The sequence below is a fragment of the Lynx canadensis genome, chromosome F2, assembly GCF_007474595.2.
Source record: "Lynx canadensis isolate LIC74 chromosome F2, mLynCan4.pri.v2, whole genome shotgun sequence".
In the NCBI taxonomy this organism is placed as follows: Eukaryota; Metazoa; Chordata; class Mammalia; order Carnivora; family Felidae; genus Lynx; species Lynx canadensis.
Genome location: NC_044320.2, coordinates 47610933 through 47630156, shown reverse-complemented (window position 1 = coordinate 47630156; position 19224 = coordinate 47610933). Strand labels below are relative to the sequence as shown.

The following is a 19224-nucleotide window of genomic DNA, read 5'->3' as shown; positions in this document are numbered from 1 at the left end:
TCCTAAGCACTATGTTTCAAGCACTGTCCTGAAGTGGGTTCTTCTGTTTGTTTGTCTGTTTTTTTGGGGAGTTTTCCCCACCATCATCTGACTTAATTATCTCCTAGGTTTTATGAGGTGGGTAGTGTTACAATACTCCTTTTTCATGCAGGGAGAATGAAACTTAGAAGGTAAAGTAGCTTGATCCTGGTCTTACAGGTAGCAAGTATCAGAGCCAGGATTCAAATCTAGAGCTTTCTTACTCCAAAATAGAACTCATAACCACATGATGAGTTTATCAATAACCTAGAAGTTTACAGGGATAGACACATAATTATTTTAGTATTCAAAACTGGCTGACGCAGTTGTCAGTATAGGGACATAGCATAAACGGAATTATGATTAGTTCTTAACATGATGGCTCTTAAGTTTCTTTCTTTTTTTCTTTCTTAAACGAATGGTGTAAGTCAGTACCTAAGTACACACAGACAGTAAACAGGTACACTGTTAAGTTTGGAAATGAGATGAGAAAAAGGACTCTACTTGAAATGAAAGCAATAAATATCAGTAGGCAGAGTTGTGTGTTTTGTAGTTCTAAAGTTGATTATGCACGTTAATCCAATTAATATTTACTAATTTTATATGGTCTGGGGTAAGAATCTTATTTCATTGTTTTCCATATGGATAACAACTTACTACAGAAAAACTTAACAAGTAAAATAGCCCATTCTTTCCCTAATGATCTACAAGGTCTTCTCTGACATAAATAAATTGAAGCCACAACCAACAATTATATTTATAGATAGGGCCTTTAAAGAGGTAATTAAGGTTAAATGAAGTCACAAGATGGGGTCCTAATTTGGTTTGACTGACATCCTTATAAGAAAAAAAAAAACAAAAAACAAAACAAAACAAAACAAAACAAAACAAATAGCAGAAATCTCCTTGTTTCTCCACACATGCACAGGAGAGGTAAGAGGAGGACACAATGAGAAGGTGGCTGTCTGAAAGCCAGAAAGAGAAACTTCACCAAAAACTAACCTCGACAGCATGTTACTCTTGGACTTCCAGGCTCCAGATTTGGGGAAATTAAATTTCTGTTGCTTAAACTATCCAGGCTGTGGTATTTTGTGATGGCAGCCTGAGCAGACTAACACAGATTTAATGGACCAACTCCTTTGAAAGACACAATCTGTAAAAACTTACACAAAGAGAAACAGATAATCTGAACAGGACTACATCTATTAAGCAGATTTAATAAAAAAAATTAATAACCTTAAAAACATGAAAAAAAAGAACGAGGCCCAAATTGTTGTATTGGGTCTATTAAACATTTCGTTAGAAGTCATACCAATTCTCTACAATCTCTTCCAGAAAACTGAAGTAGAGAAACACTTTCTAACCCATTCCATGAGGCTAGTACTCATGGAATTAAGTAACCCAGATAAAGACTTTACAAGACAGAAAAACTACATATCAGTGTTACTCATGAACATACATGTAGAAATCCTCAACAAAAAATTAGCAAATAAAATCCAACAATATGTAAGAAGAATTATTCACTATGACAAAGTGGGATTTACCCTACAGGCATGAGAAGCTGGTTCCACTGAAAATCACTTAATGTAATCCTTCACATTAAAAGGCTAAAGAAAAATCATATGATCATATCAATAGGTGCAGAAAAAGCAAAGAAAAGCAGTTCATAAAATCCAACTCATTCATAATAAAAACTTCCAGCAAACTAGGAATAGAGGGAACTTCTTCAATTTGATAAACATCTAGAAAAAAGCTTACAGCTAACATCATACTTACTGATGAGGAACTAGATGCTTTTCTCCTAAAGACTGGGGAAAAGGCAATCATGTTTGCCTTCAGCACTCCTTGTCAACATTAGACTGACAGTCTCAGTTTTAAGACAAGAAAAGGAAGTAAAAGACACACCGATTGGGAAGGAAAAATATAACTCTTTTTTTCAGGTGATATTATTCTCTGTATAAAATATCAAAGAATTAACAAAGTAATCCTGGACTAATGAGTGATTACAGCAAAATTGGAAGATACAAAGCTAGTATACAAAAGTCAATTGTTTTCCTATATATCAGTTACAAACATTTGGAATTTGGAATTAAAAACACAATACCATAAACAGTACCAAAAATAAAAGGAATATTTAGGACTAAATCTATTAAAATATATGACTATGGTCTGAATATTTATCTCCCCCTATAATTCATATATTAAAATCCTAACCCCCAAAAATGATGGTAATAGAAGATGAGACCTTTGGGAGGTGCTTGAGGTCATGAGGGTGGTGCCTTCATATATGGGATCAGTATCCCACAGAGATCTTAGCCCTTTTGCCATGTGAAGATACATGCGAAGTCTGTGACTCACCCAACCATACTGACTCCTTGATCTCAGACTTCCAGTCTCCAGAACTGTGAGCTGTAATTTTCTGCTGCTTATAAGCCACTCAATCTATGGTATGTTGTTATAGCCTCTCACTTGGACTACAGTTTATGCCTAAGATCTATATGAGTAAAAGTAAAAACAAACAAACAAACAAACAAAAACCTAACTGGGATTAAAGAAATCAAAGACCTAAATAAATGATGAGAGTTTCATGTTCATGAATATTAAGACTCGATGGTGTTAAGATATTAGTTCTTCCCAAATGATCTGTAGATTCAACACCATCACAATCAAAATCCTACCAATTTCTTTTGAAGGAACGGGCAAACTAATTCTAAACTTTGTATGGAAGAGTAAGAGACCCCGAAAACACAAAACTGAAGAAGAATAAAGTCAGAAGACTGGCACTATCTGATATCAAGACTTAGTATAAAACTTCAGTAATCAAGACAGTGTGATATTGGTTTACAAATAAAAAGAAAGGACAATGAAACAGAATAAAGAGCCTAGAAATTGACCCACACATATAAGTCAACTGATCTTTGGCAAAGAGCAAAGGCAATGAAGAAAAAAATGGTATCTTCATCACACGGTGCTGGAACTGAACTTCCACATGCACATAAAGTGAATCTAGACACTGACTTTACACTTTTAATAAAAACTAACTCAAAATTGATCATAGACCTATGAAAATGCAAAATTATTAAACTTTTAGAAGGTAACATAGAAGGAAAACTAAGTGATCCTGGGTTTGGAAATTTTATTTATTTATTTATTTATTTATTTAGTTTTTATTTGTTTTTGAGAGACAGAGAGAGAGAGAGAGAGAGAGAGAGAGAGACAGAGTGTGAGTGGGGGAGGGGCAGAGAGAGAGGAAGACACAGAATCTGAAGCAGGTTCCAGGCTCTGAGCTGTCAGCACAGCCCGACGCAGGGCTCAAATTCATAGACCAGGAGATCGTGACCTGAACCACAGTCAGATGCTTAATCAACTGAGCCACCCAGGTGCCCCTGGAAATGATATTTCTGATACAACACCAAAAACACAATAAAAGAAAAAATAATTGATAAATTGGACTTTATTAAAATTAAAACTTTTGATCTGCAAAAGACACTGTAAAAAGAATGAGAAGACAAGTCATAGACTAGGAGAACATAATGGAAAACATATCTGATAAGAGACTTGTATCTAAAATATATAAAGAACTCTTTTTAAAAAAAGCTCTTAAAACAGCAACTCAATTAAAAGTTAGTCAAAACAGGGCGTCTAGGTGGCTCACTCGGTTGGGCTTCTGACTTCGGTTCACGTCATGACCTCGTGGTCTGTGAGTTCGTGCTCCGCGTTGGGCTCTGTGCTGACAGCTCGGAGCCTGCTTCAGATTCTCTGTGTCCCCCTCTCTCTGCCCCTCCCCCACTGATGCTCTGTCTCTCTCAAAAATAAATAAATATTAAAAAGATTAAAAAAAAACGAAAACATTAGTCGAAAGATCCAAACAGACATCTCACCAAAGAAGATGTACAGATGGCAAATAGCATATGAAAATATAATCAGTATAATGTATCATTAGGGAATTGCAAATTAAAACAGCGATCAGATCCCACTACACATCTATTAGAATGGTTACAATCCAAAATACTGACAACACTAAATGCTGGTGAGGTTGGAGAGCAACAGGAACTTTAAATTATTACCAGGAGTAATGCCAAGGATAAGGACAGTTCGGCAGTTTCTTACAAAACTAACTATGGTCTTACCATATGATCAGCGATTATACTCCTGGGTACTTATCCAAATGAATTGAAAATCTTTGCCCACATAGAAACATGCCAATGAATTTTCATACCATCCTTATTCATAACTGCTCCAAACTGTATGCAACCAATAAGGCTCCAATAGGTGAATGGGTAGACACACAGTGGCCCATCCATACACAGAATATTACTCAGTAAAGAAAGAAATGAGCCATCAAGGCATGAAACAAGATGGAGGAACCTTAAATCCACACCGCTAAGTGCAAGAAGGCAGTTTGAAATGGCTATATACGTATGGTATGGTTCCAACTCTATGACACTCCAGAAAAGCAAAATTACAAAGAAATTAGAACGATCAGTAGTCTCTGGGGGTTATGGAGGAGAAGAGAGATGATGAAGTATAACACAATATTTTTAGAATACAATATAATAGAATAAAACTATTCTGATGATACTGTAATGCTGCTTGACATCATGCATTTGTCAAACCCATAAAACTACAGCACAAAGAGTGCACCCTATTGTAAGTGTGCACTTTAGTTAGAATTAACACACCAACACTGGCACAGCTATTGTATCAAACAGATCCCACTAATGCAAGATCTTAATAGAAGGAGAAACTATGAGTGTTTACATGAGGTGGTGGTGGGCAATGTAGTATATGGGAACTACTTGTATTATCTGCTCAACATTTTTGTAAACCTAAAATTTATCTAAACATGAAATGTATTATTTTTTAAGTTAACCATATTCTTTAGGTATTTCTGAAAATTGTCTAGGGTTTATTCAGTGCTTTCTATATAGGAAGTGATATAAACTATAACAATAGTTTTATTTCTTTACAAATTCTTGTATCTTTTATTTCATTACAACTTTAAGTAGCTGTGCAATGTTGTTAGATGCAGAGGTAGCAGGTATTTCTGTTGTTGTCCCTTAAGGAACTCTTCTAACACTTCACATTTACTACATGGGCTTGACTTAAGACTGCTTCCTCCTTGATTTCTCTTATCTGCAGAAGTAACTGAAATAGGTTGCACAAACTTCTAGGAGCATGCTATCTGGGAGGATTAGCGAAAGAATATAAAATAACACTGAAAAGTGTTCTCAAAATAACTAAGTTCAAATGGCACAAACCAGATGTATTGGTAGAAAATCTATATACTGAGGCTTAAATTTTATCTTTAAGTGTACGAGCAGGGTTATTTATACAAAGAATGAGAATTATAAATTTCTTTCTTTTATTCATGTAACTCCTGGCATCCTACCCTCCCCTTGAAGTGTCCTGCCCTTCCTTGCCCTTTAGTCTAACAAGTTCTTTCTCTTCCTGTGGTGGTTAGCTGAAAGGCCATTTCTTTAGGAAGACCTTTCCTGGTTTTCTAGAATGGGTTAGACGGCCCTGTTTTTATAAGTTTCTCTTCCTTCCCTTTCATAACAGGCATCACATTTATATGATTGATGAACTTCTCCACAGGACTGCAAATTCCAAAAGAACGAATGGAGACCCGTGTTCTACTTATTTCTATAACCACAGGGCCTAGAATTGTTTTTGTTCAAACAGAGACCCAATAGACAGTTGTTCAATGAATTAATGAATAACTAGAAACATCTCCGTTAGCAGCAGTGGTCACTCCAGGATGGAAGACACTGGCATCCCTTCGGCGTCCTTCAGTAGAGACAAAACAAGAAACGATGATCCAACTGCACTGTTCCCAAAAAGATAGAAAGTAAAATGTTTGGACTGATACTAAAAGTTAATTAATAGAGTCAAAGACATTTTGCTTCAAAGACAATTATTTGTAAACTTTATTTGATTACTTTTTAGATTATGAATCCTTATTAAATAATGTCAATGTGTAAAATATTCATCTCAGAGTTGCTTAGGATTTGGTACTTTCAAGAAGCTTGAAGATATAGTTTACAAAAAAGATCTAGAATTTAAGAAATGTTTACAAGGACTCCAAATGGCCAATTTATTCTCTTCTTGATTGCAGGTCTCAGTTCCCTATGTCAACATCATATTCCTATATGTTACCACGTGGTCAATGTGCATAAGATGGCCAACAAAATGTCAAAATAAATGGTTGTGAAAAAATGGAAAAAACGGTAATTCCTCATTAGTTCTCATACCTGTAAGTGATGTGTTTGTGCTGCCACTTCTGTCCTGTTAATGCATATCGCTTTCGACGAATATTAAATTTGGAGCTACCTCTTGTCTGGTCAGGTACGCCACATCGAGGCTTCTTCATCCAGCTGCAAAAAGCAGGGTTTTCCAGTTAGTTACCAACAACTCTAATCATTCATTTCAAAAGGAAATCAGTTGGGAAGTTAACCAATGACAGTGATGATGAAAATGGGAAAACCTAAAGAAGAAAATTGTCAATTCTCATGCAGTTTGAACCCAAGTAGAAAGCATTATTTTTTCCCGTGAATGATCAAGAATTGTTGGTTTTGAACTCAGCTCTCTTAGATATTTTTTGTCTCTCTAATTTACTTTGAGCTTACTATAGACTGAAGTCCTCTTAAGCTTCTAACTAGAATCTGTTTTTAACAAGATCTGTGATCTTGGGCAAGTCATTAATCCCTAGTCTCATTCATAGAATAAGACTTTAAAAAATAAATTTTCACTAAGGTGTCTTCCAACTTGAACATTCAACAACTTTTAAAATCTATTAAATAACCTTAAATTTCAGGATTCAAGAAGGTATATGCTATTCTCTCTTCTAGCTTACATAGAAGTAAACTGTTTAAATAACATTTGTGTTTCTCCAATTTTTCTTCTTTTTACTTTGCTCATTACCCCGATTTCTAAGCAACATCCATTTGCTTTAAATTAGTAATAACTAAATTCAATGATTAATTTTTTTCTGGATATGAGGTTTAATATCACACAAATAAGGTTTAACATCATTATCTTAGGAAAATGACATGCTTTTTGATTTACTAATTTTTAACACTTATACAAGATACAGTTGTGTAACTTTTCTAAGAGTCTCTTTTTACCATTGTCCTGTTTTCTATGTAGTCTTGCTTCTTACCTAAAAAGAAAGATTATCATGATTTTGAGAAGTGTTTCTTTAGTGACTCAAAAAATGCCTTTACCATTCATTAACACATTTAATTTATCAGTTGCAAAGCTAATGCAGAGTTCACGGTGCTACATGCTTCAGCAAGTAGAAATGAGAAAAGAATCAATTTTCGTTGTATTTCACCAAATACTTTATGATTTCTATACTCTTTAAATGGAAAATAATTGACTGTAGAGATGACTATCTAAAGATGTCCATTTGGGGAAAATGAAAGAATAGTTTACATGTTACATGGATAAATCAGCTAATCAGTGCTTATAATAATGACTTCATGCAACAATGAAATCATGACTTTTGCTTTTTAAGAAAGATGACAATTTTCCAGTAAGCACTGAAAAAGAGTTTCCCTCTCTCTCTCTCTTTTTTTTCCTAGTAATAATGTAGACATTGCAATTATCAGACTTCACAAATTCCATCCTAGTCTAAAATGCATTGTGGAGTTACTTCAGGAATCTCTCTTTCCCTTTATTAAAGTCTCCAAACTCCTAAGAGGTGATATGGCCCTTAGGGATCAAACTCTGTAGAGTTGAGAATGGAGATCTTCTATTTCTAAATAATATTCCCAGAGCATTCCTAAACCAGTTTTTTTGAGACATATTTCACTAGCCTGTAAAACACTCAAGGGCAGGGGATCTGTATAATCCTGGCACCTGGTACAAACCCCGGAATATAAAAGACATTCAATGAATAAATGGATGGGGAAACTTTGTAATTTTTAATGAAAAATTATTAATTTTTAGTACATATTATAAGGCATAGATATAGATTTAACATGGAAATATTAAGCATTAATGGTGGGTTTATTATGATAAGTGGCTTTTACATATGGATATTTCATTAATTATACTCTCAGCAAAAATTATAATATTCCTAAGGCAGGTATTTATGCTTACTTATCTCACTGAAAGTACTAACAGAATAAACAATATATAATTATTAAATATGAGTAAATTTACCAAATGCGGGAAGTGGTTACATTTACATTTTGCTAAGAAAAATATTTAAGTTCTCACTCTGGGAAGAGAAATAATTTGAAATGGATAAGGGGATAAAATTTCACAAAACAGTGTTACCTATTATCAGGATAAAATGTATTGTCAATGAGGATATATTGTTTAAAATTAATAATCAATAAAATTAAAACATGAAGTTAACAATTGAAAAGAAAATTAAATTTACTGATATAAATTTCCATTTTAAGTTATTCATATGTTGGATCTAGTAAAATTTTTCTCAGTGAAGCACTGCATCTTCCAAAGGATAGGGTTTTTATGGATGAGTATTAAATTTTTGTGCTGAAAGATATCTCTGCTGAATTCTTTATACGTTTCTTAGGCCTTTGTCCATTAAATATATATTTTTTCTTATGTTCCAACTACTAGTTACATTTATTTACTCATTCCATCCTTATTCATTCATCTTATAATATTTTTCAGCTTTCACAACATGTTATGAGATATAAAGAAAAAGTGTGGCTGAAAAGATAAACAAGGCAAAAGGCCCTTGTTGAGTTTACAGTCTATAGGAAGGACATCCATGATTAAAAAAAAATACTATATAATGGGTTAAGAGCTGTCACATCTCTTCCAAGATACCCTGTCATTATTTCTAATTTTACATGTAATAAAAAATTACAATTTTCTTACCCCAGATCTGTACCAATTCCTCTGATGCCTTATTTCAGCCAAAAGTCTTAACCTCCTTCTAATGCCCAAGCTAATACCTAGGTATATCCACCACTGCTCTTTTCTCAGTCTCCTCTAATCAATCAGGAGGCTGTCTCTTTTGTTTCCAAATTTCTTTCTCTCTCGCTGTCTAAATGCTTTCCTTCTTGCTCCTAAAGATAAATCTTTCCAGAGCACAGATGTTTTCTCTACACGCTCTGGGCATGAAACGCTTATATAGAAAGAATCTGATTCAGGCCTACTTAGGGAGGATACCCTGTCCCCTTACTTCCCAAGATCCATTCAGGTTACTAAAGAAGTAAACCTCTTTCTACCTTTCTATGTAGTGACGTCTGTCTGGAATAACTTTTTCTCTCTTTTCACACTGAGAATCCTAAACATCCTTCATTATGCAACTCATATAGGTACAGTTTACCATCGCAACACAGCATGGATTATACTCTGTATTCTGATTTGTGTCTCTATTGTCCGCCGGCCTGAGTCAGGGCAGAGAGCCAGGTATGGGGCCAATACCCAGTAAAGTCTCCAATAAGGAACATGAAGCAAATAGATTGAGTCTGCATATCTTTTTTGCACATGGTGATCTCCCTACTATCCAGGTTGCTTGAAGACTTTGTAACTCTTTCCAGGTCTGTGCCTTGAGCAAATGCTTACTGCATGGACATTGTGTACATACTTCTATATAAAACCAAATCATAAAGTAGATAACTTAAGTGTAAGAAATAAACATAAGAACAGGAATGATCTAATACCAATCAGTAATTTAATGCAAAGAAGTCCTAATAAAGGTTGGTCAGGTTGAGAACACTGTATGTTAACTTCATCAATATTTGTATCCAAATATTCTAGCAAAGAGATATTGGCAGGTATTATATATTAAAATATGTAAAATCTCCCAAATATGATTGAAGCACATCAAGCCACTGAATAAGACACACAGTATCTCAGCTAAATCGGTCTTCAGGTTTCTTATATGACTCCAAACATTTAAATTATTCTTTAATCTCATAAGCAGGTTCTTTCTACTACAATTTTTAAAGTTCTTTGTGGATAAAAATAACGATTAACATTTAACAGTACTCACCAAGAAATTAAACGTCTAATACTAATGGTAAAATTGGCATGTTAATATTGTTATTCAGGTCGAGACTGGCACTGGGATTTATTTCTATATATCACATACCAAGTGTTAGTTGCATTCATATATGAATTTGATAAACCCCATAATAACATGAGAATGCAAAACTCTAAACGTACAAGTAGAACGGATTGGATTGATAGTTTCACGTAAGGTAACAGCTATATCACAAGAAAGAAACATGGGTTGAAGAGAGCCTATGTGTATGCAAACACACGTGCACGCTATTTTCAAACAGTGCTTTTTTTGGTGAAAGTGCCATTGCTAAAACATACTTATTTTTTCTGTGTGTCAACACACAGCTCATACACATGTGCTTCATTACTGACTCCTTTGCTAAAAATTTTAAGTTGGTATTCCAAATCAAAGACACGAGAATGGGTACTGGGGGAGAGAGGGAGCCACAAGAAAGTTATTTGGCACTTACAAGGTGTAAATAATGGTACCTCCTCTGTTTTCATAAATATAATATTGATTTTCAGTATTGATTTAATTGTTTAGAACCGAGAGCATTTTTCAATTAATTGCATAGATCATTAATGGCTTTATTTAAATTAGCTTAACTTATGGGGCGCCTGGGTGGCGCAGTCGGTTAAGTGTCTGACTTCAGCCAGGTCACGATCTCGCGGTCCGTGAGTTCGAGCCCCGCGTCGGGCTCTGGGCTGATGGCTCGGAGCCTGGAGCCTGTTTCCGATTCTGTGTCTCCCTCTCTCTCTGCCCCTCCCCCGTTCATGCTCTGTCTCTCTCTGTCCCAGAAATAAACGTTGAAAAAAAAATTAAAAAAAAAATAAATAAATTAGCTTAACTTAAAAAGGAAAAATATCTAAAATCAGTGCTCTTGAAAGGAGTTATAGGGGCGCCTGGGTGGCTCAGTGGGTTGAGCACCTGACTCTTGATTTCAGCTCAGGTCATGATCCCAGGGTCGTGGGAATGAGCCCTGTGTCGGGCTCTGCAGCTGGGCATGGGGCCTGCTTAAGACTGTCTTCTCTCTCTTTCCCTCTGCCCCTCTCCCCTGCTTGCTGTCTCTCTCTCTCTGAAAGAAAGAAAGAAAGAAAGAAAGAAAGAAAGAAAGAAAGAAGAGAAAAAAAGAGAAAAGAAAAGAAAGGAAAGGAAAGGAAAGGAAAGGAAAGGAAAAGAAAAGAAAAGAAAAGAAAAGAAAAGAAAAGAAAAGAAAAGAAAAGAAGGAGCTATATTGTAAAAGTGAGGAGCAGAGATCCTAGAGCTAGACTGCTACGGTTCCTACCTTACCTCCACCAACTCACCTCCCCCGTGATATTGGTCAGACTACTGTTTCTATTTCTCCACTTCCTCATCTACAAGCTGGAAGTGATAATATTATTGAGTAAATGTGAGGATTAAATTAGTTAAATCATGTAAAACACTTAGAACGGTGCCTGGCAAATAGTAACTGCTATGATTATTAACTTATAATAATTATTATTTTACAAATATCAGGAAGTGACTGTACTTGTAGAAGCAACAGCAGTAGCAGTCAACTGATATCAACATGTTTCAGTTCGCCTTAACCTATGTGTTAACATACTTTGTTATTCAAAACAGGGATATCCTGGTGTTTTGATAATACAGATACCAACAGATACCTTATGAAAATAAAGTAGCCACAAACTTCTAAACAAATTTGCAGTAATAAGAGTCACTATATATGAGACAGTGTTCACTGCTTCACTGGTTTCAGTAATTTTTTTTCAATGAGTTGGGTATTCAAGTCACCCACATGACTTGAATATATAGGGCCACCCACAACACTCTAAATGATGCCTTCAAGTTTAATCCACACAACTGGTGGCTCTGTAGTGGGGCTGCAGGAAGATGGCACTTCAATACAATACATACAATTGGAATGGTGTCCCTTGGAGTAGGGATTTGTACCACACAGTGACTGTGCACACATATTTACTTTTACCATGAGAAGAGAAGCCACTCACAAAATTATATTTTGTGACTTACGAATTAGTAACGTAAGAACAAGGTTCATCCGCATCGTATAGTTAACAGTTTTCGGTTCTAGGCTTTTCCATGTTCGAATGAAAGTTAAGAGTAGTATCTACTATTTATGGTTGTCCTCAAAAGATCATTTTACATATTTTTAAATACGCTTATTCTTATTAGTTTATTTATTTAAAAAAAGTGTTTTTAATGCTTATTTTTGAGAGAGAGCGACAGAGAGTGAACAGGGAAGGGGCAGAGAGCAAGGGAGACACAGACTCCAAAACAGGTTCCAGGCTCTGAGCTGTCAGCACAGAGCCTGACGCAGGGCTTGAACTCAGAACTGAGATGATGACCTGAGCCGAAGTCAGGCACTTAATCAGACTGAGACACCCAGGCGCCCCTTATTTTTATTACTTTAAAAATCCTTAGATTTTGTTTGTCCTCATACAACCAAGTCCAGGAATTGTGAAGATTTTTTTAAAAGTAAATTAACTTAGGGTTCAAAACGTAGGTATGCTGATTTAGCTATCAACTATCCTTAGGGAGTTACCAAAAAAGGGATTGGTCCATCTTATAATGTTATACTGATTGAGTACCATTGTTATATTCAGAAATAAAGAAAAAGAAATTTAATTACTGATAAACCTATCTTGTATATGTAGATTGAAAGGGAGTCTTAACTTGATAATTTAGACAAATGAGTAAAAATCATGAAACATATTGAAAATTAAGCCCCAAAGCTTATGGTTCTTGATATATCTAAATAAATATTTCGATTCTCAAATTAGGAGAATTCAAATACCACTGTAGTTTCATAAAAATTATTTGAAAAAAGCTACATATTCAGTCTTAAATTCATTTTAATTAAGATCCCTTTCTTTGCATGATTTAAATAAATTAGAATTACTCAGATCATCTAATATTATGTATTCATGTATATATGTATATATATATGTGTGTGTGTGTGTTCATATATGTGTGTATATATGTGTATGCGTATATGTGGAGAGAAATAAAAAAGGTCACCTTAAAATCATACTTCATTAAGCATACTTCAATGCATGATACTGTGCACACATAAAGATGAATTAAAATTTAAAAATACCTACCATTAATATTGTAAAAACACATTAGACTCATTTTCATTATTGCCTTGCTAGCTTTTTCTTTCCTTGCTTAATATAATCTTTTTTTACGCATAACATAAATTGCTTCACTTATTAAGGAATTTAAGTGAGTTTGCTTACAAAAATTAGCTAAGCAACCCAAAATTTAAAAGAACCATTGCAACATACGATTATGAGCTCATTTTGGGTTGGGGGAATAAGTATTCATTACTATCTCTCCAATACCAATGACAACTAACATAAAAGCAATATGCCATTTAGGTAATACTTAAATCTGTTGCTTAAAAATGGTTAATTCCTTCAACATAATATAGGGATTACCACAATTGTATCTTTACTTTTAATTAACCATGAATTCTAGATTGAATACACCAAATGATGTCTGACAAAGGAGGACATAATTATTTAATTTAAAACAATTGATCTTGACAAGAGCCTAAAATTAGATAAAAGTTTATAGCGTCTGAAAACGAATCCTAAGACATTATTTTAATACTGAGGAGTAATTTTAGGTCTATAATTGTAGTCCATATTTTACGTAATAAGGTTTAGATAAAAATTCATACTTTATAATTTGACCATGTAAAATAACAGAGTACAATTTCAGCATGGATTGTTATTACACATTCATTTGAGATTACAGAAGCACAGACAATTGCTTAAGTAGCATGATTATAGGGTTTATACTTACAAAAATAGTACATTATTTGAGCTGAGTACCCTGAGCAACAACATGTCACGAGTGGAGATACATCAGTGGAAAAAAACCAGACAGGAGGCCAATGAAGCCACAGGGTTTCTAGTCTGAGTGACAATGAAAGTGCCATAAAGGACAAAAGAAGCATGGCAATCTAGGAAGGGACGATGAGGGTTTAACAAGGCTTTAGTGGACTCACCTAGGAATAACACTCTATGTAAAGGAAAAGATGCAGTTCCGATTCAAAAAAAAGAAGAAAAAACTAAATTAGAACAAAGTTTGGTTAAAGAAAACAGACCAAAACACTGGTTGTGTTTAAGTTAAGGGTTACCTATAGAGTTGATCTTTTCTCTACAATGCTATAATTCACAGAAATGCTACTGTAACTCCTACACATTGACACAATTATTTCTCCTGGTCTGGAATTTAAGCCACTGTGTGGCAGAAAAAGACCACTGTCCTTCTCTCCACCCTTGCATTTTGCGTTGTCCTGCCAAAGATCAACTGAAAACTGTTCAGATCCTTTTAACATAAGGGGCCAAAATAAATCCTGCACACATTCTTCTTCCATCATCTCCTGACAAAGACTTTTTTCCCAGCTATCTCAGGTTTGATTTAGGAAATCAAACCTATCTATCGTGAGTCCTTCCAATGACCAGCAGGAGCTCTCAAAACTCACAGGAAACACGGATGCCACCTTCCGCGGAACTCTGTTTTCTGAATTTTGTTTTATTTTATTAAAAAAATTTTTTTAATGTTTATTATTTTTGAGAGACAGAGTGAGACAGAATGTGAGCGGGGAGGGGCAGAGAGAGAGAGAGGAAGACAGAGAATCGAAGCAGGCTCCAGGCTCTGGGCTGTCAGCACAGAGCCCGATGCGGGGCTCACACCCACGAACCACGGGATCATGACCTGAACAGAAATCAAGAGTCAGACGCTTAACTGACGGAGCCACCCAGGTGCTCCTACTTTCTGAATTTTAATATCTAGTAGTAAGCAGAATCAAAGGAGTTTGTTTCCCAAGTTCTCAATGTATTGTTATTTTTTTAAAGTTTATTTATTTTGCGAGAGACAGAGTGCATACACATGCTAGCAGGGGAGGGGCAGAGAGAATCCCAAGCAGGCCCCAGGCCCAGCATGGACCCAAGAGGTGATCCATCTCACAACAGTGAGATCATGACCTGAGTGAAACCAAGAGCTGAGGCTTAAATGACTGAACTACCCAGGTGCCCCATCAATTTATTGTGTTTTTAAAAACTGTGTCATCCATTCCAGGAAAGTGGATCAGAAGACAACAGCCCTGCGTGAGGGAGCAAAAAAGCTGTCCGAGGCACTTTGTAAAATGTTGGGATTAAAAGTATAACGTAAATGGAATTCTCTACTATACACAGCAATAAAATGCAGGATTTGCTAGTTTTGCTTATTAATATAACAGGCTATATTTAAAATTAATTTACAACTTTAATTAAAATTAATTTAAATCTGTATTTATTTAGGACACTATTAAGGGAGAATTGCAATGAACAGAGGGCAGCAGGTTCAAAATATCCAAGTCTATTCCCAATATTGATAACAAGATTCTCACTCTTACAGAATGCACTACATTAATTCTTGGTTCTATTTTCCCAGATGTATACCAAAGTTAATATTTATGTATCTCTTAAAATGCTAGCAGAGGTAATACATTTATTTTTCCAAACTGCTTTGACATTTAATCTTCAAGCCTTTTATTATGTGCTTTCCCGGTCTTGATGAAATAGAAATAGTATGACTAATATAATGATGTAAGTATTAGAAGGCCAAAATAATTTTTAAATCATATATTTAATTAGTTTAATATGTGAAAATTATACATACCTGGGCACAGACATTTCAGGTATTTAAGGTTTAAAAAGAAAAATAAATGTGTCATTTCTCAAGGTCCACAGCATGGAATAGTAGAAAGCCCTCCAACCAAACATTAAAAGGTCTGGATTCTGTAACTACTCTGGATTTCACCTAGCCTTTGACTTTCTGTTTCCTTATTTGAAAAAGTAGAGAGAGAAAAAAAATGTATCCTTGTCTTCCCTACTGTGGAGGGCTGATGTATGATGATCATATTAAATGATGAAGTAGATTTACTTTGTGAGTATCAAGGACTCAATAAACACAAATGATTCTTCCCTGCACTGAAAGAATTAATCACTTCCTCCTTTGCTGTCCAAAAAACAATAATGCTGTTTCATAATGTTACAGAACTCACAGTGTACCTGTGGTAAGATCATTTGTGGTTATGTCTAGCTACACAGTTAACTTGAAGTTCCTCTGAACAAGAGAGTCTGTCTTCTGAATCTCTATATGCCTCTTTCACCTATGAAATGCCCACTAATGAGTTATTGGTTGGATAAATAAATTAACAAATGACTGATGACTCAGTCAATAAAATAACAAATCCCATTAAGGAGTTAAAAACAAGCCATTTGCTAGTAAAAAACTGAAGGAAAAGACTTGCAGTAAACCTCTCCTTGATTTAACTCATGTAGAGAGAATTGCCACTGATAGGAAGCTAATAAACTGTTAACTGGTTCTCTGACACCCTTACCCCTCTTCCTCCAAAAAAGCCCTTATTTTTATTGTTTCCCATTTACCTTAGTGTCAATATTTCTACTTTGGTCAATTTCAAGCTACTGAGATGATGTTACTTAACAGGGAAGAGATGTGTACAATAAGTCCTCATCAACAGTACAAGCTGGTTCCAACACAATAGTGCCTGTAGCTCTTGTAATGGCTTCAACTGTACATTGACTTTGACTCTCATTGTTTTTTTACTTTCTTCCCCCCTATTTTGAAACTGTGTTGCAAAAGTCAGGCGAGTAAATTGGGCTTTGACAAACCTGACATCATAGGGGAGTAGAGTTAACACAGTTCAAATTCCAAGGAAAAGAGACATGAGACAATTGCTACACTCGTGGTTGGTGGAATTCACTTAAACTTTATCCGACTACTTAGTTTGGCTCAAGGACCAAAAAAAGTGAGAGTGTGGATGCCATTACTTACTCAATTGTGTTTCTGTCCACTTTTCCTGTCATGTTAATGCCATAGAACTGCTGCATGGCAGCTAAGGCGGCCTGCATGGTCTCCGCAGAGCGCAGCACCGACATTCTGGGGTCAGTTGGTGGAAGGTAGCCGTACTTTTGTAACCAAACCTGCAACAACAAGTACAGTTCCTTTTAGATCAACTTCACAATGTAACAATATTTTGTGGTAATTAAGTTATGTCCCTAGTGGATCCTTAAGCTTTATTTCCTCTACAAGGGCATATATTATTTAAGTGTTTCATCACTTTCTAACACATATTTTGTAGTTTGTTTTAATATACTTTCAGTGACTGTAATGGGTCTTTGCAACACATCTACAAAAAAATAATCATCTGTTTAAAGCTTATTGCTTATAAGGAACTATACTACACACTGGATAAAAAATAAGATCACCTCTGCCCTCTAGGAATTCAACTTCCCAAAATAAAGGATGATATTTTTTCAACAACATGACCCCAGTGAACATCTATGCTGGAAGGGGAAGTTAATGTGCATATGTCACGTCTAAAATGTCACTTTTCTGAACAACTGACCAAGGACCACAGCCATCATGAGTAGCATCATCAATATAGACCATATTATTCTGTCAAGACATTTTGGGTATAAATTCATGCAATTGATCTATTCAATGTAGTCAGATGTCTTCAAGGGTAGGTAAATGTTTCTCATGTAAAGAATAGTCTTTCCTTTATTTAAGGTGACTCACTTCAATCCAAATAATGTAAGTGACCAAAGGTCTCACATATAGATGAAGTCAGACCATCTGGTTTGGCCCTCTCTTTAAGGATCTAATGATTTTTATTCTCCTCTTCCCCAAAGAAGAGAGATTTGTGTGGCTACTGAGGGAAAGAGGTCAGAGTTGAGCTCATATCCCAATCGTGATTATAGTAACAAACAATTCAGTCATTTAAGGTTATATTTTAAAAATAACCTAAAACTTGAGGGATTTGGGGAAAAGTAATCTTCGCCAGAGAGAAGATGCTTTCTAGTTCTACAATTCTATGCATTCATTTTAAATGCACAATCATATGTTCAGCTCATATCCTATCCTTCTGTCCCTTACCTAAATCTTCCATGGGGCACTAAGATTTCTTGAAGTGCAGTGAACTGCCCGTCAGATTGAGAAAGGCCAAGTAATTCTGCCTGTGGCACAAAATAGAAGCTGTGCTATTTAATGGAAGGTATTCACCAGTATGTATTTCCCTCCCTACCTGGGTCTATTCATCATGCAAATGATGATCCTATAAAGCTACAGCTTTTCTCCAATACCTGATATACTTCCTTTATGACCTGACAACTAAACACAGGAGAGCTATTTTGTCAGTGAAAATAAACAGTAATTATATAAGTTAAATTTCACCAAAAGAAACTGATATTAAATATACCAAAGTCTCAGCATGTGAAACACAAGGTGGAATGTTTTAGTATTTCCAAGAAAAAGATCCCTCCAAAAGTTCAGTACTATAAGCACAACCCTTTCAAAATAAAATAAAACATTTATTCTAAACCTATTTAAGAGATTAACAATACATCACTGTCAGGAAGGTTTATTGTTGAAACTCCATCTAGTAAACTCATCTACCACATAGTGAAAACATGCCAAGACACTCCTCTCATCTAATCTGTAATGAATAGGCTTCCAGGGAAGACACATATATTCAGTTACCTAGTCAACAGTGTTGCAGTCTGAAATAGATTCCATTTTTTTTTCTGAATGAAGGAGACAAGATTTCACTGGCATTGTATTATTTACTAGAAAACTCAATACCTATTGTCACACAATTTCCCCCAAATTAGAAGATTTCATCTTGATTGTTAACAGTATACATGCACTAATATTCTGAAACTGAACTGCTTTTTTCCATAATACTTTGTTTGCATTTATTTCTTACTTGCTAGAAAGCTGACTTGTTGCTAGGTTACTCATGGGTGCTAAGCTACTGACAACCACGTTTATGGCGATAGCAAAAAGAAAACTGTTAATAATAAACCCTATGATTTATATAGAAATAGAAAAACTATAAAAATATATAAATTTGAAATGGATAATGAGAAAAATATCATGTTATAAAAATACATATTGATTTATGCCTTACCCTCTCAAACAAATGAGTTAGAATAATAAAAAAAATTGTGACTTTTCTTCAAATTCTTTTATATTATGTCATTTATCACGAAAGTCAGTTTTTCTAATCTTATTTTTTTTTCAACGTTTTTTTTTTTTTTTTAATTTATTTTCGGGACAGAGAGAGACAGAGCATGAACGGGCGAGGGGCAGAGAGAGAGGGAGACACAGAATCGGAAACAGGCTCCAGGCTC

At 35.1% G+C, this 19224-nt stretch overlaps 1 protein-coding gene across 1 annotated transcript in view; it reads right to left on the bottom strand.

The window, feature by feature from the left end:
- MMP16 (matrix metallopeptidase 16) overlaps window positions 1-19224 on the bottom strand; it is a 285679-nt gene that overhangs the window by 126976 nt on the left and 139479 nt on the right. Inside the window, exons 2-3 of the mRNA XM_030304358.1 lie at window positions 16865-17013; window positions 6273-6395 (exon numbers count right to left, since the gene is read on the bottom strand). Of these exons, the coding sequence (XP_030160218.1) occupies window positions 6273-6395; window positions 16865-17013 (272 nt within the window). The remainder of the gene's footprint in view (window positions 1-6272; window positions 6396-16864; window positions 17014-19224) is intronic.